At 35.4% G+C, this 23,329-nt stretch overlaps 1 protein-coding gene across 6 annotated transcripts in view; it reads left to right on the plus strand.

Moving 5' to 3' along the window:
• The window catches only part of LOC149785093 (uncharacterized), a 121,913-nt gene that overhangs the window by 15,105 nt on the left and 83,479 nt on the right, over positions 1–23,329 (plus strand). For all 6 annotated transcript variants that reach the window (XM_089978845.1, XM_089978841.1, XM_089978839.1 and 3 more), the window contains exon 2: positions 2,851–3,069. In XM_089978845.1, the coding sequence (XP_089834971.1) occupies positions 2,883–3,069 (187 nt within the window). In that variant the 5' untranslated portion in view covers positions 2,851–2,882. The remainder of the gene's footprint in view (positions 1–2,850; positions 3,070–23,329) is intronic.

Genomic DNA, 23,329 nt, shown 5'->3' on the forward strand with positions numbered 1-23,329 from the left:
ACATTTTTTGTGTTGAGTAATATTAATAAGGATTTTTCCCAAAGGATTAAAGTTGGGTCATGCAGCTGTGGTATGTTTCTGGTAAATGGAGTGGTAAAATGAGAAGGGAAATCTGATCCTGACCAGCCACCCCAGTTTGTTTAACATCCAACTGAAAACATGCATTATTTTTTTTTATTAAGAACTAATATGGCAACTAACTAATCCAAACATTTCTTTGCATGCCATTGTTTTAATACATTTATATATTTGCTTTCACAGTTAACATGTCTGTTTTGAGGTGATTGATGTCCAATCCAATTGGGCAGTGTTATGGATTCAATCTATCATGCATTAATCTCGTCCACCTGTTAAAGTTTCATTCATTGACACACTTACTTCAAAAGTGTGCTGCAGAATGGTTGCTTATTTATTGTTTATACTTGTATAGCATTGATTTATATAGACCATTTGAAGACAATGAAAACATCGCCTGACCATAAGATCATGAAAGTATGTTTACATTACATACTAAAAGGCCCCCAGGCCATCAGCCACTCACTTTTTATGGCCAGAAAATCCCATGGCACCAGTAAGTTTGTGTTGAAAACACCCCTTTATTGTGGCCACCTCTCTACTGTAGCCAGCACATTTGTGCAAAAATGTAACATGTAATATCTTCCCCTGCAAGCAGACAATTAAAGTGGTTTAGAATAAAAAATATCTTTAGTTTCATAATTCAGCAAAGTGACTTTTATTCCAAAATGCTGATCAAGTACCTAATATTGATCCATACAAAGAGGTGATTGTCCTTACAGCTGTGTTCCTTAATTGTCATATATTTGCCGCTTTGATAATTATTGTTATTATTGTCACCAGATTACCAAGATGACAAAAGTTAACAGAGAAGTGCAGTATTGTTAAGCTTATGTCATAAAGCAAAAACGATGTGTTGACCATTATTTTGTGTAAGCTAAAAATTAGTTTGAGAGTGGTATATAGGTTATTGCAAAAGGTCAAAATGTCAGTCTCAGTTTACAAGGAAAAATCAAGCAATATGATCTAACTAAAAGAGGGCAAGTGCTTTGATTGATCTCAAGAAATTTAAGAATTGTTGTTGTACATTCTGTGGGAATGGAAGGAGAATGATAGTTATGGTCAGATGTATGTATCCTGAGTTTTTAATGTTTTTTGCACCTCAGTTTATGATTGTTCATAATTATTTTAAATAACGTTAATATAAGTTTTTTTTTATATGGATCCCAAAGCATGCATGTACTTTTTAAAGGAAATAGTAAATGTTCAAAACTTAGATATGGCTTTTTTTATTATATGTTTTTATTACTACTTGTGATCCCCCTCTGGAAAAGCAACTCCTTATTAGGCTGATTTTCTGTTGCACAGGTGTAGGCCTTATAAGTGGAGAAACACTGAATACAGGTACATGTAGTTGTACATGTGCCACAGTTATGTGCTAGATTCTTCAAAAAATTATGCTACACATTATTTGCATAAAAGGATGAAACAAGAACAAGATCTGAATAATTATATTAATTTATTACTCAGAAAATTTCATGTGAGAGGGGATTAATGTTTCCTAAGTAAATACAGTTGTACACTGTCACAGTATAACATAATGCCTTGACTAAAAAATACAGTAATAATGAAATATGAATGTAGGTATAATAAGATTGACCAAAAAATGAAGATTTCTACAGCACCTGATAATCCAGCCATGTATGAATCCATTTATGCAGCATGTATTCTGTATGCAAAACAATAAGTCTTACAACCTGATTTGTGTATCCTAAATTAAGTATGATACCATGGCTTTTGTCCCTCAGAGTTCTATGGTGACCGTCCAGTTTCTGATTGGTTGAATAAAATCAGTTACTCTACTAAATTTAAATTTTGAGCACATGGTTTCTGTTCTTTTACAATGGATTTTGATCAAATGAGTTGCATTTTATGGAGAATTCTACCTTAAGAGGATATGTTTTGTGCAGTTTAGATCAGAAGGCACCAAACTTTTTCTGTTTGTTTTTAAGTGCTGCCAGGTATTGGTTTCGTGGTTTTAATGCCATTTTACAGTACTTGATAGATTATACGTGGCATCCAGTATATTTGGTGAAGGAAGAGCACAGGAAAACCTGTGGAAGAACCAATGACTCGAGAGAAGCTGACTGCAAGGTCTCTCACATACCCACATTGGTTGAGTTGAGATTGGAACACACAAGCAGGTGAGATGTCGGTGATTGGTAAAAGCAAGCGCCTTTGAACACTTGGCCTCCTTGGGCCCCTGGTAGAAGAACCTGTTTTGGGGTTTTGGTGCTTTTTGCTTGATAACTACACTTAATCAGAATGTACAAACACAGTGATCTGATTCGCTGAGAAAGGCTTTCGCCTACCATGTTTGCTTTGTTTTCAGAGAAAATAAGTACAAATGAGTGAGAATCAATGTTTAAGAATTGTATTTTAAAAAATTATCTTCAAAAGTTTAAAAGCTTGTATATTGAATATGATGAAATGAGTTTTTGTCAAGCATGTGACATTATATCCTTGTGTTGCTAACATTTTATTATGGTGTTTGTGTTGAAATTTGAATATTGAAATTTAAGGAAAATTTGCATGGTGTTTTAGCCACACTTCTTAGCTTTATTTTGTACATGATGGAATTGAGGATTGAGTTTTTAGTCTGCCCAGGTACCAAGGGAGTGTGGTACCATTGAGCTATACATGCTTTGGGTTGGGGATGGTGTAAAAATTATATGAAGTTTTCAGTTATTCCGAAAAGCACCTATCTTGGTAAAATTCAGTTTATGAATCAGATTTTGAAAATATGTTTCTGACTGATGCTATTTCTTGTTTCAGATTTATTGATTATATAGGAGGATACCTAAAATATGGAGGAGAGTGGGTGGGGTGATGGACCTCACACAGGTCCATCAGCAAGTGGTGATCCTCGTGATAAAGAAAAGGATGAGCTTACTGAGGAAGATGAGGCTATGGAAGATGATGATGAGGATGATGATGATGATGATGATGATGAAAGTGATGATGAGGAGGAAGAGGAAGATGCAAGTGAGGAAGGTATACATTTGATTTAAATAATATGAACATTGTCAGGACATCAGTGGATAAGATTATTTTGAAAAGAAGTTTAATGTTGAGAAGATTTTGTCATTAAAATATCTGTTTGAAGGCTATCAGTTTAGTATTGTAAATCTCCTGATTAGATTGGTATTGAGATTGGCGTGAGACCTGTGTCAGTCTTCTAATTTGAAGGAAGAATTCAAATGCATCCTTCTTATTTTTGTGATTTTATCTTAAAAATAGACGTTACAAACTGCATAAAGCTTGAAAATAAGAACTCGTTATTTTTTCTTCCATCAGTTAATACAAGAAGGTGGTCATTCTTTAGCTTTATGGTTCATAGTCCAGAACAGCTTATGTGATGATTAGTTATCCTTAGTCCATCTGTCAGTTTGCACAAATTTGTTATTGCTACTCCTAAACTATTTCAAGAATTGCTATGAAACTTTACTCAGAATATTGACTACAGTGTAAAGTGTTGACCTTATATCTTCATGGAAGATTCAGTCATAGTTAGTGGAAGTAACTCATGTGAGCAAGTGATAAGTTAAAATTTAACAAACGCTTTTGGCCAAGTATTCTTTGAAATCTCAGATGATGTAGCTCAGGAATGGAATAGCAAAAAGCAATATTTAAAACATTGTGATATTGCTCAGGAATGACAAATGGGGATGTTGAAAACTTTGTGATATTCCTTGAGGCTCAACTAAATGGCCAGATTTCCTTTTTTTTTATTTTTTGTTTCCTTTTTTTTATTTCATGTATCATTTAGTACTTCTATTTGTGTACTTCTCCCAATCTGTATTGTGCTGTCCAAGTGGTGGTCCGCTTTATAAAGGGTCACAAGTGACTGATCCCACTTCAGTGCCAACCTACATTTAATTGGAAATAATACATTTTCTTATCTTGCTTTTTATATTGAAATTATAGCAGATATGTAATTTGGATAAGCTATATTGGAACATAGAAACTGTAATGATTATAGACAGGTGCCTATAGGCTACCAGGTCAAAAGTGCCTAAAAAATGTATCCTGACAGGTGACAATCCAAAAATCCCAAAGTTTTGATTTCAGTATTGACATTTAGGGTATATACACATACTCAAGTGAACTTTTCTCATGGGTATTTCCTTTGTGTTGGCTTTTATTTCATGCATTGCCATTAGTTTAATTGAAAGGATATTTCTGTAATGATCTTTAAAGATGGTAAAAGGTAGATGAAGGAGATATTATTTCTGGCAAGCATGCTCTTGGGATGGTATTTACTAACAGAATTTTGTTGCTGTAAAATAATGCCCCCCTTGATCATTTCATTATGTTTGTGTATTTACTATATATATGAAAACACTGTTTAAGATGGACACCTTAAAAGTCTTTGTTAATGGTTTTTAAAATTTGGAACATTTCAGTTGTCATATTTTATGTGATGAAAGTTTTGAGATGGTTTGTCTGTGATCTTTTTGCATGGGTTTAGTGTACATATTTAACTAATAAGACAAATTAATTATCCATAATATGACTTTTAATCCTGAATCAAATTGATTGAATAATGGAGTTTTTGCTGCAAGGGTCTGATCGTCTAGCATTTATGTTCACCTAATTAGATCTGAAGTAATAATCCATATAAAAAAACCAGTAGGAACAGTATTACTAGAAGCACTTACCAGTAATTTTATTTCTAATGTAATCTTATTTTATCAATTTGAGAGTAAAATAAACCAGGAAAAAATAGTAACCAGCAGAATGGCTGCTGTTTTAAACATTATAATCAATCACTAAGCAACTTTTTAATTCATGAAGTGACCCACTGTCTAAACTGGAAGCAGTTTTAGTAACCATTTTTTAGCACAGACAACTTCATTACTGGGATGTTTGCAAAAATGTGTGTAAGACAAACACTTTTATCATTTACTTGTCTTTGGATTTATTTGTACAAAAACAAAGGGAAAAAAGTAGAGAAGAAAGCATATTTATGATATTTTAGAATTTTTTATTTTAGAATTTTTTTTGTAGTTGATGCATCATTGGAGGGGTTGGAGATGCGAGTCTCTAGTTTCCCATCTTGACTGCTTATATGGTCATGTCCTTTGTCCATCATCCATCACACTGTTTGACCAATGTGCATGTAAGTTTACTGGGAGCATTCTGATATCAAGGCCTTTCACATTTGTTCAATTAATGCTCAGATATGGCCACCATTACTAGAAATGAGAAAAACTTTCAATAACTTCTTGACAGAATTTGACCTAATTTGACTTTTTAGAGGTGTGGAGATGTGCACAATGAAGATGGAAAAGGTCAATGGTGTTTGCTATGAGATACTGAGATTTTAGTCTTCTAACAGGGTGACCTGTTCTTTTCATCTCATTAGCATAAGTTTGGTATCCTTGCTTCTCCTAAATTACTTGAAGTATTGCTCTGAAACTTTATACACACATTCATCGCATGGTCTAGTTAGTCCAAATGAAAATGGTGCCACTTGAACATCCAACATGACCACCTCAAATGCCATCTTTAAAATCTCCTCCTGAATAGATGTTCATATCAGCATGGGGTTTTCACTAAAAGACATATGATGTTAGTCAAATAAAACTGATGCCAATCTGACATCCAATATGGCCACCATGTTGACCATTTTGAATATCTTGTCACTACTCTTGAATGGAAAGCCATATCAAAACAGGGTTTTCACTGAAAGACTTCTTATCGTGGCTAGTTGGTCCTTTATGAAAATTGCACTGATATGATGTCCATTATGACCGCTTTTGTGGCAGCCTTGAAAATCTTGTTACTGCTACTCCTGCTTCATGGATGATCATATCAACATGAGGTTTTCACTAAAAGATTTCTTATGATGCCTAGCTGATCTTGACTAAAAAGGGTTCTGATCTGACATCCAATACAGCCTCCATTTAAAAAATCTTGTTATCAAAGCTCTGTCTTAACAGAAAGTCATTGTTGTGGGGTTTTCATGGAAAGATATCCAGTATGGTTGCCACACTGTGTGACGGTCTTGAAAATCTTGTTATTGCTACTTCTCCTGAATGGATGGTTTCTTTCGATGTGGTTTTCACTAAAAGACTTATGATGTTATGTTGGTCTCAAATCAAAGTTTTGCTGATATGAAATTCATTATGACTGCCACAGCAGTCATCTTGAAAATCTTGTTTTGCTACTCCTCCTTCTGAATGAAATGTCTTATCTTGAAGGTATTATCTCTTCTCCAAAAGAAAGGGATACCTATATCAACAGGGAGTTTTCAATAATAGACTAGCTGCCATGGCAACTGTCATAAAAATCTTTTTACAGAGTTGATGATCATTATGATGTAGGGATTTCACCAAAACACAGATGTCTACTTTGTCTTAAATGAAAATGGTGCCATGCTGATATCCAATATTAGCACCACAGCAGCTAATTTAACAATTTTGTTATCACAGAGAATATCAGAGGTGATTCAACACTTGACAGATAAAAATAAGAAATGGTCTTATTATCATTATTTTCAATCGATATCAAAATTTGATCATGAGAAAGAGAAAAAAAACTTGAATAATTGTATATCTGCATAGCTTCAACCCTCCTGATTTTGGTGTGAATTTCACTACTTTTTCAGTGATTCAGATTCATGTCGCATGCAAAAAAAACCACAAATTCCCCAATGCTCAATTATTTTAAATCTTTAATAAAATAACTGATTTCCCATTAAGTGCTATTTGTGATATCAGCAGTTGCTGAAACAGTCCGGTACTGCTGGTTGCGATAGTTGATTGGTACAGTTGGCCCGGTAGCAAGCATCTTAGTGTATTTTAATCTGTATGTATAAGAGTAGTTTTACGAATGTTTTTGAGAGAAACTGGCCTAACCGGAATTTTGCTTTGCGCATGTGCTGCAAACACTGATTTTAATTATATTCTGCATCACATCTTGAAAATGTCTTCACCAACAAGGAAAAAGTAATGTATTGCACAAAAAGTGAAGTTTAGTTTGGCATATACCAAAAATTGGCCATGCATTCAGCCATCAAACACTGATATACATCATACTTTTTGCATGCAGTGTGTCACAAATTTTAGCATTGGGCATGGTGGCAGAGATGTGTGAGGAAGTACAGTGGTAGCAAAAAGCACATGGAGGTTGGGAAAATTATGAACTCAGAGCAGATTTCAGCTTTGGAATATTTTAAGCCATCAGCGGAAGACCTGCAAGCTACCAACGCTGAAGCATTGTATGTGAATTTTTTTGTTGAACACAATCTATCTTTATCAGCTGGAGACCATGCTAAACATTTGTTCCGACAAATATTGCCGGACTCTTAAGATCGCTTCACGAATTCATGTAAAAATTCACTAATTTTTATCCCTGTTTTCACTGATTATGAGCCTGGAGGGTTGGCAGCTATGTATCTGCAGCTTTGATAAAAGAATCCATGTACTGCAGTTAAATTTGTACATTTGGTCAGCATGCTTTTGGGATACATAAATTTGTAAAGAAGGGACTTGAAATAGAGTTTTTTTTATGGAAAAGTGATTGACTGAGAGAAAAATGAGAAATAACTAATCGTCTTTGGTGGGACTTAGACTGTTAATTGCTGTCCCAGAGAGTTGATGTGCTTTCAACTTTTCACTGACTTTTGTATGAAGTAATCACAGCATGATAATAAATGAAATAAAATAGTGAATGTCTTTTGCTGTCTGGCTTCTATGACATAATCATTAGCATAACAAATGAAATAGTGGATACAGAAAATATAACTTTAACTTAAATAAAATGTCACCTGAAGTAAATAAATTTAAAAAAAAATAAATACTTGAAATAAATAAATAAATAAATCCAATATGATATAATCAAGACAGTACAAAATGCTCAGCATATATAACAAGTTAGACAACAAATTAAAAGTGAAAATAAAATTTTGACTTTGGTCTAAATGGATGATCATTTAAGTTAATACTGTACATTCAAATGTGTCACCATGCTCTTTTTGTTGGACTGATGTCTATTGGTTTACAACCTTGGCCTTGTTCATGATGTGCTGTGATCATGGGAGACAGTTTGCACACTAGGCTGCAAAATGAGTCTAGCTGACACGTGGCCTCATTTGCCTTGTTTTATTTCATCAAATAAGACATAAGCTAAGGATAGCAATGTTTCGGAATCAAAAGTGTATTTAGGTGCCTATCATTAAGTCTTACTGTCAGTCATCATATGACCAACAAAGTCCTGAGTGTGAATGAAAGTAACATAGTTCAATAGATATTGACATAAAACAAATGTTAAATTGAAGTTTGTTTTCCTCAAAATGTTATTTTTTTAAAACTAAAAATAGATTTAGATGTTATTTGTCATCCTCAAGGCATAATACACAAGAATTATTTTTAGTTGAGGTTTTCAAAAACTAATCAAAATGAATTGATTTTATTCCAGAATGGAGTTGTAAGCACAATTTTCAAAAGTAATTACATTTGAAAGTAACTGATCTCAAGTCTTGCAAGGCAAAAAGCTGATTAGTATTGGACAAATACCGTCATGCACATTCAGTATGGATAAAGATACCTTGAAACCAGTTTTCTTAACATATTCGATCAACAGGATTGGAAGTTCACATGGCATCCTACCTACTTGGATTTCTTGACCATCTGCTCTTTCATTTTGCCATTCGCCATGTGCGCTATTTCTTTTCTTGTGCCTCTTGTTTTCAAAAGTTTTGGGCAAGTTTTCAGAGTGTATTTTAGGGTTTAAAGTGTGGGACAAAGATAAAATAAAAATTGTTTTTATTGACAATAGATCTATAGTAGATGTATTTTCATAAATGCATTATATGAGATTAGTGTTCAGTGATGGAAAATAACATAAGAACAGAAAAAACCAAAACATATTGCCAGAGGATTTGAGGATTGCACCTGTGAAAAGGTACCTGTTAGCCATATTCAGTAAATATTTACTAGGTAAGTTTAACTGTGCATCTGTGATTAGTAATCTGCAAAATGAAATGTTATTTTTTTAAAAATTTCAACCCTAAAAAAATGAAAGCTTGTGTGGATGTTTTTTGGGGGTGGCTAGTATTCTGTATTTAAACCCTAGACCCTCATTTGTTCAACAGAACAATTATGAGATGCATGTATACTTCACAAATGTGAGAGCTTGAGAAATATGATTATAGCTGAAATCATGTGTAGTTTATGTGTGATAAATAATGATTGATAAAAAGTTTCAAAATTCATTGTAGATTGTCATTCTTTCCTCTTGCTTAGAAAACAATGTCATACTGTTCACTTTTTTGTTGTACTGATGGTGTTGGTTATGTCTTTTAAGTGAAGGAATAGCACGCTTTATTCATTGAACAAAAATAAAACTAGACACGTGTAGAAGGGAATTTCCCACTTATTCACATTTAATCTGGAGATAATTCTTTTAGTTTACCACTTCTAACAAATTGCTGAGAGCATAAATCTAAATTCTCTTCCCAGTGGAAAATGAATAAAGGATATGCAAACAATGATATGCCTGAATGTAAATAATCAGGTTTAAATTAAGCATATTGGAACATACATTAAAAGGAGTTAGCTTTCAAAGAAGAAAACTTAACCAGAATAGAATACATAGAATATTGTTCATGTCACCTGGAGCCACAGTGGCTTAGTGGTTATTATGTTGGTTTGAATCCTTTCATCGGACCAGCCTGGGTCATCTACTGTGGTTGTCCTTGGGTAAGGCACTTTACTTCAGTTGCCTTGGCACTTAATAACCTTGCTGTGCTCTAAAATCACCAAACCAAATTCTGTGTCATCCTTTCTATGTCTGTGTATATTTAATTCTCTCTGCAACTGGAATGGAATTGTCGTAAAAGTTCCAAACTCCAATTGTTCTAGTTCTGAAGTAAAGGATGTTTTGCAAAATACCAAGAGTTGCATTCCCATTTGGACTCTTGTTAAGTTAGTTTTTATACAAATATGAGTATCCTGCAAGTACATTGTACAGGGAGTTTTTGTACACTGTACAAGTTATTAATGACTGTATTTGTTGGCTAGATTTGAGGCTTGCTTTTAGTTAAGAAACAAATCCCGTCTGATATATTTGGAATGACAGACATATGAACTTGAAATATAAGTAATGACTTTTGTTTTAGCTCCACTGGTCATAGATGGGAGGATATTATGGGATGGCATGTCTTCTGTCAAGCATCTGTCCATTAGCACAAGTTTGTACCTATTGAGAATATTGCCACTAAACTTAACACATACATCTTCATCCCGGGGTCTAGTTGGTTGAAAATGGTGCCATTCAGACATGCAGTATGGGTTGCTCAGAGCTAAAATAATATGGATAACAAGAATCTAAATCAGGCCCCTTCTGAGTTGCCCTTTAAAGTCTATACAAAAAGTTACATACATATATATATATATATATATATATATATATATATATATATATATATATATATATATATATATATATATATTGCCTGAAATAGCCTTGAATCCATTGTCAAAATGCAGCATTTTCATCTTGAAAGACACTGGTAAATTATTAATATTAAACCACTAGCTCGGGCTCCATTTGAAGGTCCCTATGAAGGTAGTCTCCTTATCTATAATGAAAGCTATAAACTTTGTGAACAAAGCGAAGCTTGTGACCTACAGTGAGACGGATTAAACTACTATTTCTGTTCTTCATAGTTCATTAGTTGCCTCTTATTAACATCCACTAGTCCAACTTGGAAAATCATGAGCTGTCCAGTGCACAAACTGGCTTGGTACTGATCACTGATTAAATAACTGGAAACCACAGATTATATTAATAGGTAGGGAGTGTTTACTGTAATTGTGACACATCCACATTACTATCATGCGATTATATTAAGAAACTTGAAGCTACTGTTTTTTCCAGATATAAAAAAGGACCATTGCATCTCCATCTTCATCCCTGTTTTTTATTTTGATTGAGAAACAAGATATTTGCAGCATTCGGAAAATGAGACTAGTTTAAAGCCCCAGGATACTCATTCTTACATCGACCTTAAAGTATACAGTCAGAGATCGCAAGGGAGAGCTTTTTGCCACAATTATTCAGAAATCCATGATTGAGCATGCAGAAATAGTGAAATTGTTGGAAATGATGTTAGTTGTGAGCCGGGGCCCCGAGTGGCCGAGTGGTCTAAAGCGCTCTTCGTTACGGATCACTGCCATCTCACCTCTGTCTGCGGCGGTTCGAGTCTAAGATTCAGCCAATGTGGGCATGTGAGAAAGCCTGCCAGTAGCTTCTCGTGGGTCGGTGGTTCTTTCCGGGGTTTTCCGGGTTCTTCCTCCACCATTAATACTGGCCGCCATGTATAGCCTATCGTGCTGAAAAATGGCGTTAAACCCCACAACAACAACAATAGTTGTGAGCCCCACTACAGTAGAATGTGAAAGGTTCAGTCTCCTGAACAATATCACAAGTCAAAGGTACCAACCATTAAATATTTCAATAGAGGATGGGTGTGTAAAAAAAAAACAGTAAAAAAGTGTGGCCTTGTCCAGAAAGTTGATTTTAAGTCAGGGCAGGTGGTGATGATACATCAGAGATGCTCTGGTTTGTCCTAAATGAAAATGTTGCTGCTCACGATGAGGCATCCGGTATGGTGGCCATGGCAGTCATCTTGAAAATCTGAAAGGAAAGTCTTATTGACACTGGGTTTTCACCCAAAAACTTTTTATGATGTGTAGTTGATCTTAACTGAAAATAGTGCCAATCTTACATTCAACATGGCCACCACAGCAGCCATCTTGAAAATCTTGTCATCTCTCAGAGAATATTAGGTTTCAGCACTCAGCAGTTGAAAAAAGAAATGGTTTTATCTTTAATTTCTGGAAATTTTCAGCCATTAGAGTGTCAGTCCCTTCAATGGACTTTTGTTCAAATTTTGCAATCAAGAGCTTAGATTTAATAGATAAAACAACAAAGTAACAGGTGTGATTCTTCTGTTATAATGCTAGTGGTGTTACACATAGTTGTTACTAACACAGGAAAGGCTTAGAATTTCATGGTATAATAATCAAGATAGATAATTTAAAATTTATCTGTTGCTGAATTGAAAATACTTTTTTTTGCCTGGCTCAAACCATAATCCTGGGAAATGTTGTGGATAAACTTGACTGTTTGATAAAGGAATTTACCAGTTGAATTCAGCCAAACAGTTCACCCAAATTTTTTAAAATTTTGTTGTTGGGGAAAACATCTTAACACAGTTTACTTTTCCAGAATTAAAGTTCTTCTACAATTCATTCATATTCCTTTTAAAATCTGGGCAAGTAATAACATTTTTTAATTTGTCCTAAACTTCTGGATAATGGATTCAGCCATCCCTGTTACTAAAGTGATAGACATTGAGATTGAGGCTGCATAAACAAAGCTAGAATGTATATTTATTCAGAAATGGCTTCTGAAAATCTGTTCAGTTACTTCCCACCTCTAAAATTTAATCAGATGTTGACTTCAGATACTGAAAAGTGACAGTGCTTTAGCAAGTTTAAATTGGCTCAAGATAGTAATAGATTTTACCAAGGTTCCCTAAAGAAATAAATTTACAAAATTGCAAGAGCATGCACAAACAAAATAACAGCAATAATTGCAAAATGTATGACTTTGTATAGAGTTGGTAATCATTCCCTCATAATTTGTTTCCAGTGTTGAAAACTTCTTTTTCATTGTCTTATCCACTGATGTTTACATACTTGCATATTTACATACATGTACTAATTTATCTTGATTGTTTTTCCTATTTCACAGGTTGAAATGGGCAAATGGACTATGCTTTAAATGCAGTCAGCCCTTGGTATTAGGAATTTCTCTATAAAGCCTTATATTGGACTCCAGAGAACTCCTATGCCTAAAGAGAATGTAATTACTCCTTATAACAAGTGATTTGTATGGATGCTAATTTGTTAGTTTTAGCACATAATTACTTTAGACTGATTCTCTTGGGTGCTGGACAGTTCTCAGTGGTTGCAAATTTGCCTGTTTGCATTTACATGCACATGCTGCATGTCAAATGTTCTTTTGGATCAAATATACATTATGTCATTAAATTGTAAATAGTCATTTATAGAAAAAGCTGTTATTGCAAAAAATGTATAAGATAATTCCAAATTAGAAATTTATGTTGGGTAATTGTTACCAGATTTTTTGTTAGCTTGTTAAGTTGTTGATTTATTCATTTTAGAATGGTTTTGTGACCTGTTTTAGTAGTATATTTTAATCATGAGGGAAAGGAGAATTCTCAGTTTGAAAAAAATGTGTCTCTATTGTACAAGACAGGCTTGAGGTATAAAAGGAGGATTAACTGAGCTGAGTAATTTTCTCTTTGGTTGTGGTAGACTGCTAGTGAATTGGTCTCAGAATGAGCACTTATTCATCAGAACATTTATTTGAGTCCACCTTAGTAATTAAGGTATACTCATGTATTGGGGATTCTGAAAAAAAAAAACCCACTAACTAAAACAATTTGGAACTTAAATTAAGCTTTTCCTAATCAAACCAGGTGTTGATTATTCATCTGAAAAGATAAACACTTGTGAACTAATTGGTAACCTGAATGCCTAATTGATAGCAAGGTCTTGCCTCACACTTACAACAGGTAATTAATTGATTTTAAAATATCCTCTTTCAACTCAGATTCTTGCTTGTATAGACACAAGAGAGACAAGAACTAGGGAATAGTTGAGATGGTGTAACACATTGCCCTTACCCACCCAACCACATGAAGCACAGTTTACCAAGAAATTGTTAATGCAGGAAATTTAAAGTGACACAAGACAATTTACTTGAATAATATGCCAGCTTTGACCCTGATTTCTTTCAGAACCTCTCTTTCAAATATGCATATCTGTCATTTTTATATTCTTGCAGTAATGTTAGCCTGTTGTTGATCTGTGCATCTGTTACCAGTTTCATTTCTGCACAATAACTCTAGTTCTCCACCAGTTACAGTTACCAGACTTTATGGATGGCATGCTTTTAGGATAAGGAAGAAGCCAGTTATTTGACGGAAAGAATAAAAATGGTTTCTGCCTAATAACTTGAATTCTCCACCTTCTGCTGTTAGAAAACTATGTGGATGGCTTGTACTTGGAGTAAGGAAGAGACCTGCTGATTTTGGGGTCAAAAGATCAAATATCAAGGTCACTGTAAATTGTTTATGAAGACGCCTGTTGATTTTGAAGTCAAAGGTCTCACAAGGTCAATGTGACACAAAGAAATATTGTTTCTGCACACAATTTTAGTTAGTGACCATATACTTTTACTTTTTGTTGATGATTTAACACGCTGGGTGACAAAGAAGCTTATTAATATTGTGGTTGTTTGTCAGGGTCACTGACTGAAGGAAGAAAAATGCTTCTTTTTTTTGTATAATAACTTTAGTTCTGAACACTGTACATGTACCTTGACCAAAGTTTGTGGATGGCTTGCACTTAGATACAGAAGAGATCCATTGATTTTAGTATCAGAAGTTCAAAGGTCAGGATCAACTTGTTTAAAAGAAAACTGTGTTTTGCAGAAAAACCTTTGTTCCAGAGTAAGTTTCTTGACCATACTTTATGGATTTCTTGCACTCAAGGTTATAAAGAAATCTATGGAGTCTGGAATCAATCGGTCTCATATCACGGTCACAATAAGTCCAATAGGAGAATAACATTTTAATAGCAGTCATCACCTGCTACTATTGCATTGATTTTTCTCTGGGACCCTAAGTTCTCAATGAAACTAAATATTCCCAGAAACAAAAAGAACATGATCTCAGATTCTTTAGTCATATCCAACATATGGAATATCTTCTTTTTTGTTGGACTCTCAGGCTTATACTTTTCAGGGAAAATACATTGTTTTTGTCATTTTCTCCTCAGTCCCTGCTTTTTTTAAATATGTATATCAGTGTCCCATTTCACTAATTTTGTAGTTTTTATGCCTTACTTAGTGAAGTGGTACTATGGTAAATATGTCTTTTTAGTATTGGTGCAGGTGTGAGTATCCTCTACCAATTTTTAGTTTCAGTTCATTTGCTTATGTTTTTTTTAATTAATTTTCAGCTTAAAATTATAATGCAAGTTATGGGTAAATGCCTCCATAAGATGGCCTTATGGGACACTCACCCCACCTGTTTATTGCATACCAAGTGTGTATGTACCAATGTTTTTCCTGTTTGATTTCTTGGATAAGATGCAGTATAGGACTTGGCACAGAGTCATTGCACTTACAGAGGAAGGAGAAGTGTCCCCACTTCTTCCTCATCATCTAAGGATGATCACCTCTGTTTCTAGGAGTGATCTGGGTCACTTCCTGTCTTGGGGAAATCAGCACCTCCAGTGCAAGAGGGCTCAGGAGTGCTTTCAGTGATTCAGAAATTGTCTTAAGGTCTTGGATCACTAACATTGGAACCAGTGCTATCAGCTCCTGTTAGGGAGAGATCCTTCATTCCTCCCAATAAGAGAGTTATGCTTTCCTGAAGGTAAGGAAAAGCAGCACTCTTAAACAAATCTGTTGCTGGCTCTAGTACTGCAAACAGATTCTTCCATCAGATCATCATCACAGCACCAGCGACTGGGCACGTAGTGAGCACTGCCCACCACTGTTCTAACAATCAGACACCAGATTACTTTCTCCATCTCCTCCAGCCTTATCCAACCATGTGGGCCATCACTCTCCTTCCAGATCTTTGGAAAGGAATTATTGATCCCATTCTCCAAGGAGAGTGGATGAAAAGGTTAGTCCTATTTCTGCCATGCACATGTGCACATACATTCAGACCTTCTGTTGCTCCAGCACTCATCAGTGGTTTTGGAGCATGATCAGAAGTTTAATCACAGCCAAGAGGTTGCCAGACTTAGCAGTAGGTGTGGTCTGTTCCCTTGTCTATGCTTCACCTGCTTGTTTCTGCCACAAGTTAGGTCCAATCCCCTGCTTGGACCCTTAAACCCATTTCCCCTCTTGGATTGGGTCTTTCCAAGTGGGATGTGGGCTCATCTCCTTGTCAGATCTTCAGAGGCCTTGGAACTAAAGGTTAGTACCCTGGTTACTATAACCATGATGATAACGTTTTGGCTGCATCCTTCAGCTTTGTAGGAGGAGGTTGCATTGTCTCAAGCAGCTTAACCGGGCCATTTTGAGGTATTGCCTGGAATATTGAGGATTACATTTTTGATGTCAGTGACACTGGCTGCAGAGATTCTCCACTTCCATAGAGATGCCACTGTGGAGACTTTAAAGGTTTTGCTGGATCACTGCAAAAGCCTGTTGAGGTCTGCGCTGTTCAATGCAGAGATGTTCTTTGGCAGCCTGATCCCCTCTGTGGCATCATAAGACTTAAGAGACCATCAGAAAGAGTCTTAGGCCATGACTTCTTGCCGGTCTAAACTTAGCAGCCATGCAAAACTTCCCCTTGCCAATCTTCCCCAAGAAGATCATAAATACCAAGAGAGGAAGTCTTCTTCTTCTGCTTCCTCCCTAAGGATGGAATTAGTTGGTTCTCAGTAGTTGCACCTTTTCCTACAATGGCTTCCTTTTCTCAGCATTCATTGGTGCTTGACCTTTCCACAATAAATTAAGGTTACTGGTTTAGTTTCCAGGAACCTCTTCCCTTAATGGATTCCATTCCCAGATATGTTTGATGTTCAAAAAAAGGCAGAAAGTTTTGACTTCTCAATTTGTTCACCTTAAACAAATTTATTTCAGAAAAAAATATTTCAAAATGGAGAAAACCTCAGAATGTGGACCTTTGCATCCTCATTCTTCCCAGCTCATACCTCGGGTTTGGTCTGGGCCACGAGGTGTTTCACTTTCAGGCTATTCCCATTGGTCTTGGCTCAGCCACTGGAGATATTATGCTGGTGATTCAGGTAATAGCAGTTTACTTGAGGACTTTTGTGGGTCCCATCCTCCAGTATTTGGACCACTTGTTGATGCACAATGTGCTCAGAGATACTCTTTTGAAAGACTCATTTCTCTCTTGTCTGGGCCTAATCCTGAACCTTGAGAGATGGATTTTATCCCTGTGCTAAGCAGCAGTCTTGTACATTGAATTCATCAGAATAATGGAGTAGCATCCTGAACCTAAAGACTTTTGATAACTAGAACAACAATATATACATTTGTGAAGTTGAAGAACAGGAAAAGGTGAAGAAACTAACTAATCGGCAAAACTAGTTTGCACATGAGAGTGCAGTGTAAAATTTAAAACATTGGACAAATTACTGAAAAATAAAAATAGTTTATCTCAAATGCGATCTTATGAGGCTGAGAATTTAATCCAGATATATAATAAAATGATTATGTACTTCATTTTCCTTTCTATACTGTTGAAAGTAAGGGAATTGTGAGTTTATGCTTTGGGACTCCAGAGTTCTACGACTGAAGAGTCCAGGACTCCTTATCCTGAAACTGATGAGAGCCCAGCTTCACAAAGGGGATCTTTTTTCATGAGTTATTTTTTTGTTTGATAGATTCTTTATTCTGGTAATTCATTCCTGTTTGGTTTGGTTTTGTAGGGTTTAATGCCATTTTTCAGCACATGATAGGCTATTCATGGTGATCAGTATATTTGGTGGAGCCAGAAACCGGGAAGAACCATGGACCCACAGGAAGCTGCTGGCAAGATTTCTCATATATCCATGTTGGTTGAGCTGAAACTCTAACTCACATGGGTAGAGGTGAGATGTGTAAGCAGTCTGTAAAGAAGAGTGCCCTAGACCACTCCACCACTCAGGGGCAGGTAATTCGTGCCACTGGCTCATCATGCAGTAGCATAGGCAAACATTGCTAGCATCATAGCACCAATTATACTGTACAGTATGAATTCCAATACAGTGTTATTTTATATCTAATCAACTCTTGAGTCCATTCATAGGTGAATTCAACACAGAAACTCTGCTATCAATAATTAGTGCTTCTCCTACTTCAGTACTGCCATCTAGTCGTTATTTCTTGCCGCAGTAAAAAAATAGAATCAACATTTTCCTGGTGGTACAGACACATCAATTTTCAGAAGAAAAATGAGTTTACTTCTTTCAGACCTTTTGCAACACAATATCCTCAACCAAGAACTTTGTAAATTTGACTATTTTCTTTATTCTTGCTCTTTGCCTATTTGATCAGTATGGGGTTCCTTAAGGGTATTATATATTGAGTTAAGAATCAGATATTTACTTTTAACCCCAGATTCATCTGAAGGTCCTTTAAATCTCGGAAAAATTATATTATTTTTCCTAAACTTGGCATCTTTATTGTCATTATGCTCTTCCAATTTCAATAACTCTGTATGAAGAGACTTACCATCATTAGGCTTATTATAATTTGCCTCATCATCATTTGCCTCTCATCATCATGAACCTCATCATCATCATTAGTCTCATCATCATGAACCTCATTATCATTAGCCTCAGTATCATTAGCTTCATCATTTGCCTCATCATCATTAGCCTCATCATCATGAACCTCATTATCATTAGCCAGTTCTTGGGGTTTTAATAGCTTAGCTTGCTATGTTTTCATTTTTGATTCCAAGGTTTCAGCCTATTCACTCTGTATGCTAAAGTTTTTATCCATATTCATCATTTCAGACTGGATGTTCACCATCACAGATGTTGACAGGTTACATAAACATTCCTGCTAGTGGAGAAAGACAATTTTGATTGCTTAGAGTACTATCTACTGTGCCTGTCGAGGGCCTCAGATGTTTCACTAACATGCCATTTATAGTAAGATGTAGTGAGAGAATGACTTCAATTCTCAAAGTTAAAGAAATTACAAATTTTTAAATCATTAGAACGTGAACTTTCCAATTGTGTTTACTTGGTTGATAAAACCTGCCAATTCTCAGCCTCCAGATCACAGTATCTTCCACCAATTTCCCAGAAAGCTGAATATCATGTTGTCACATCTAAGTGGCACTCCCTGAGTTTAGGCCTTGTGTTGCATCTTGGAACTGCTTTATCATACTTTTTGGGATGACGCTGTGAGGGCCACCTTCTGGTAGTCTCGCTCTATCTTTTCATTCTTTTACCTTAGATATTTCGTTGTGTCCAATTGTGACAACATAACATGTGGCTCGGGCACGTACCAACATAAAGTAGCACAGTAAGGGTAAGCCCATATTTCTAAAACAGTGTTGTTTTTTAGATCAGCCTCTTTCAACTTATAAATACAGCAATACAGTAGTAGCAGGTAATGCAGTTTATTTTTTGCCTACTTGCGTTGTGAAGATTCCCTTCTCCCAATCCTGTTCTGATGTCCTGTTGGCTTGCTTCAAGTCAATAGAGGAAGATATTGCAGAAGTTGTAATGACTAAGAAATTGAACTGAGAACATGTTTTTTTAGTCTTTTCTGGTCCTCCAATTCCAAATTTCAGGAGGGGATATTTGGCTTAGTCATGGGACATAACGTCCTGGCAAAGGTTAGCAGTATGGTAGTAGGAGGTAAGTATTACATAATTAAAATTAGTGTCCTCTCACCCTCCCAAATATTCTGCACATTAAGTTTAGCTGAAGTCTGCATATCTTTACCAAAGGTTGAGGTTGTTGAGACCTGTTGGTTAGTAATCTTAAGTCAACTGTACGCTAGTAGTGCCTTCGTATAGGGCTATTAAATGTTGGCTGGTGCATATTGTGCCGTTCACATTTCTCGTATTACTAGAAAGGATGACATGCTTACATGGCCATTGATTTAGTAATGATTCTACAGTAACACTTAACTTTCCTTGCTGACAAACAATCCTCAAAGAGGAATAATGGTCACTATAATCCCACAGGGATTCCCACCAAAGTTTGCATCAATGATGAAGGTGGTCTTTTCACTTAAATTATCTGAAATTTTTTCCCCCAAAGATTTTTTTCCTCGAGTTGACTATGTGTGCATACGTGCACACACAAACACACACTTTTTATGTGCAGTAATGATTTTTTTGTGGTAAATTATGCTTTTTAACCTTCTTAGGTACCCATAGTATGGCAGGGATTATGTGGAAAATCACTTGTATAGGATGTGTGGAAAAGTTGTTGTGACTTACTCAGATTTTCACATAAAATATGTAGGAAAAATCCTGATTTTTTAAGACTGAATTTATTTGAAAAATATTCTTGGAAAGTAAAGCATTACAAGATTTTTCCACTTCTTAAGGAAATAATGAGGCTAAGAACATACCAGCAGGAGACAAAAATTCCCTAGCTCAACTATCCCAGTCAACTAGTAAACATAGGTTTGGGCAAGGAAATTTATATGCAAATATTCCACTTTTTCATGTTAAAAATAATTACAAATTTAGATTTTTAGACCATTTTCCGAGACATAGTCCTTGATAGGCTAGTAGCTCAAATTGGAATTGTTGCCTCTTGTACTAAGACATCTACTTTTGCGTACGCTGTAGAAACGTGGGCTAAATGTGTGTGTATGCATGTGCAAGGAAAAGTAGCAGGTTGCATAATTAGGTATATAACAGGGGTTTTGTGGAAATATTACTCACTTCTGAACATGGGATGAGAGGAAAATTGATTATCACTTACCCAGAAATTTCATGAAAAATATGATGGAAAAATCCTGATTTTTTTAATCGAATTTTATTTAAATCTTCTGGCAAAGTGAATCATTTTGTGATGTTTCTAACCCTGAAGGGATGGAGACTAAGAGCATACAATCAGGCATCCAAAATTCCCAAGCCCAAATAGCCCAGACAATTAAACATTGTTTTGTGCAAGGGAAATTTGATGCAAGTTGCTCAGTTCTTTCATTGTAAAATTCTTTGTTTTACAAATTAAGATTTTGAGACCACTTTCCACATATAGTTCTTGACAGGCTGGCAGTACTAATTGGAATTGTCACCTCCTGTACCATGATGATATGCTTACCTAACCTCTAGAAGTATGACATACATATGTGTGTGCACATGTATAGGGGAAAGTATCTTCTCTAAAGTTACCTCAAGTAAATGGGATGGCCGGGTTTGTGTAGTTCTTTGTAACAATATACTTTCTTGTAGAATACAATGTTGCTGGCTCAGCAGAGGCCATTTTTTCAGAAAGGCCCTTTCAGCTTTCATCATACATTCTTCAAGACACAAGATTATCTAGATATGAGCAGATATTTAGCCCTGGTTGTCCGATCTGAGAATTAGCATGAATGAAAGAAGACTTTTCAGAAGATATAAGAAGCAGTCTAAGAAGAAGACCGTCATAAATCGTAGAGCAAAGCGGATTTGGAGTGGTTCTTGTTTTCTCGCGTTTGCCAGTTACCAGCAGAATTTTTAAAGGTAAGCCTATTTTCTTTTTTAAAAAGTCCCTTTATTTGTACACCATTTTTAGCTTTCAGCATAAGCTCTCAGTCTTCTCATTAGTATCTGAAATAGCTGGCTTAAATCATAATTAGATGGGGTGATGTACAAATTGACAATGTCCGTTTAAAAGGTGGCATGGTCAAGTAAAGAAAAAAGAATTGAATTCTAATACAGCTCAGCTTATATATAGTTAGTTTATTAGGCCTCTGGCTGAGAGGAAAGCCTGTTATTCGGTATTTTTGTTAAAACATATTAAATTTTGTAAATTGCAAATTAAAATAATTCACCTGTACAATTTACTTCAAAGAAAACAAGGAGAAGGCTGATTGCTGAATATTTTTTTTGCAGGTGTAAAAATTCTTATGGAGTTAATATGTATTGTTCATCTTTTGATTTCTGAATATTTCAGATGAGATTTTGTTTCAAGTATGCAGAATTTCATCGTTCTGTAAAATACAAAGTTTTCGAAACATTTTTCATGAGCATCCTTCTACCTTTATTGAAGTGCCACATAGGGATAATTTATCGTAAAAGATAAGTCTGACAAGTGGTTAACACTTTCATCAGTCAGAAAGGCTGTTGGATTAAGAATAAATTATAAACATAGACTAACCAGGTTTTGTACTCAGAAGGGGAGACAGATTTTGCACTCAGAAGGTGAACCAATTATGTACTTTTAACAGATAAATGAATTGCAAGATAATACGACTGACGAAGTGTCACATAGGAATGATATTCTGCCTTTATTGGCAGAGATATGTAATTTATAGAATCTACATTAAGTAAACCATATGTGTTGGATTATCAGTGTAGAAGGGGAAAAAAATGTTGAAAGGTTCTTTTGTTGATTTGTCTTGTTGGGGAAAGAACATGTGAGTTATCCTAGGTCTTGCATCATAGACAATAGAACATTATTCTTGTACAAAATAATATCAATGAAAGCATTTCTGCCAGTGTTTTCAATTTAGCTAACCTGATTTTTTTAAAAAAACTAGCGATGATATGGTATTGTAGTGCATCAATCTTGTATTGTTTATCAGTAAAGAATTGCTTTTTTCTAGAAGTTTTGTTTTGATCAGACTTGGAACATGTGCTTAAATCATCAAGGTCTGGTTTAATAATGAGCAAGATCCACACAATAATGAGGTGATCTTGCATCAGATTGACAGAATCTGGAGATTGTAGGGCTAGATTCAATATGCATCTTGGAAGAATTCAGTAATGAGTGAGATCTACAGATGTCTACATGTTGAGTGAGCTTGTTTTTGGAGGCCCTTTATTGGATCTGACTTTGAATAACATGGAATATTGCATCATCAAGATCTTCGAGTTTAATAATGAGTGAGATTCACTTATATTAACAAGGTGATCTTGTATCTCATTGATCTAGCGCGTTACCACTCTGGAAGCCATAGTTCTGTTCCGGTCTTGATCAGACATGGAATATAGGCTCATTATGGTTAAGGTCTTGCATGAGTTCAGTAAACATCAAGATCCATATATACAGATCATGTGATCTTACATCAGATGGAGTTTCTTACCACTTTAGAAACTCTATTTCAGATCCAATTTCGATCAGACTTGGTATATTAGTTTTTGTGCGTTTAATGCCATTTTTCAGCACATGATAGACTATACATTGTAGCCAGTATAACTGGTGGAGGAAGAATTTGGGAAAACTCTGGGAAGAACCACTGACGTATGGGGAGCTATTGGCAAGCTTTGTATAGGCCGAGCCCAAGATTAACCCATGCAGACAGAGGTGAAATGGCAGTGATTGGTAAAGGTGAGCCCTCAGACCACTCTGTCACTTGGTGCCACTATACTTGGGAAATAAACTTAGGGCAAGTCATCAAGATATAAGATGAATACAATATGTGCACAATATATACAATATCAATATATTAATAGGTGACCTTTCATTGGATTGTCATAGCTCTTTAATGGTTCACTATTGTT

The sequence above is a fragment of the Sinohyriopsis cumingii genome, chromosome 13 (genome assembly GCF_028554795.1).
Source record: "Sinohyriopsis cumingii isolate HCF-2022 chromosome 13, ASM2855479v2, whole genome shotgun sequence".
In the NCBI taxonomy this organism is placed as follows: domain Eukaryota; kingdom Metazoa; phylum Mollusca; class Bivalvia; order Unionida; family Unionidae; genus Sinohyriopsis; species Sinohyriopsis cumingii.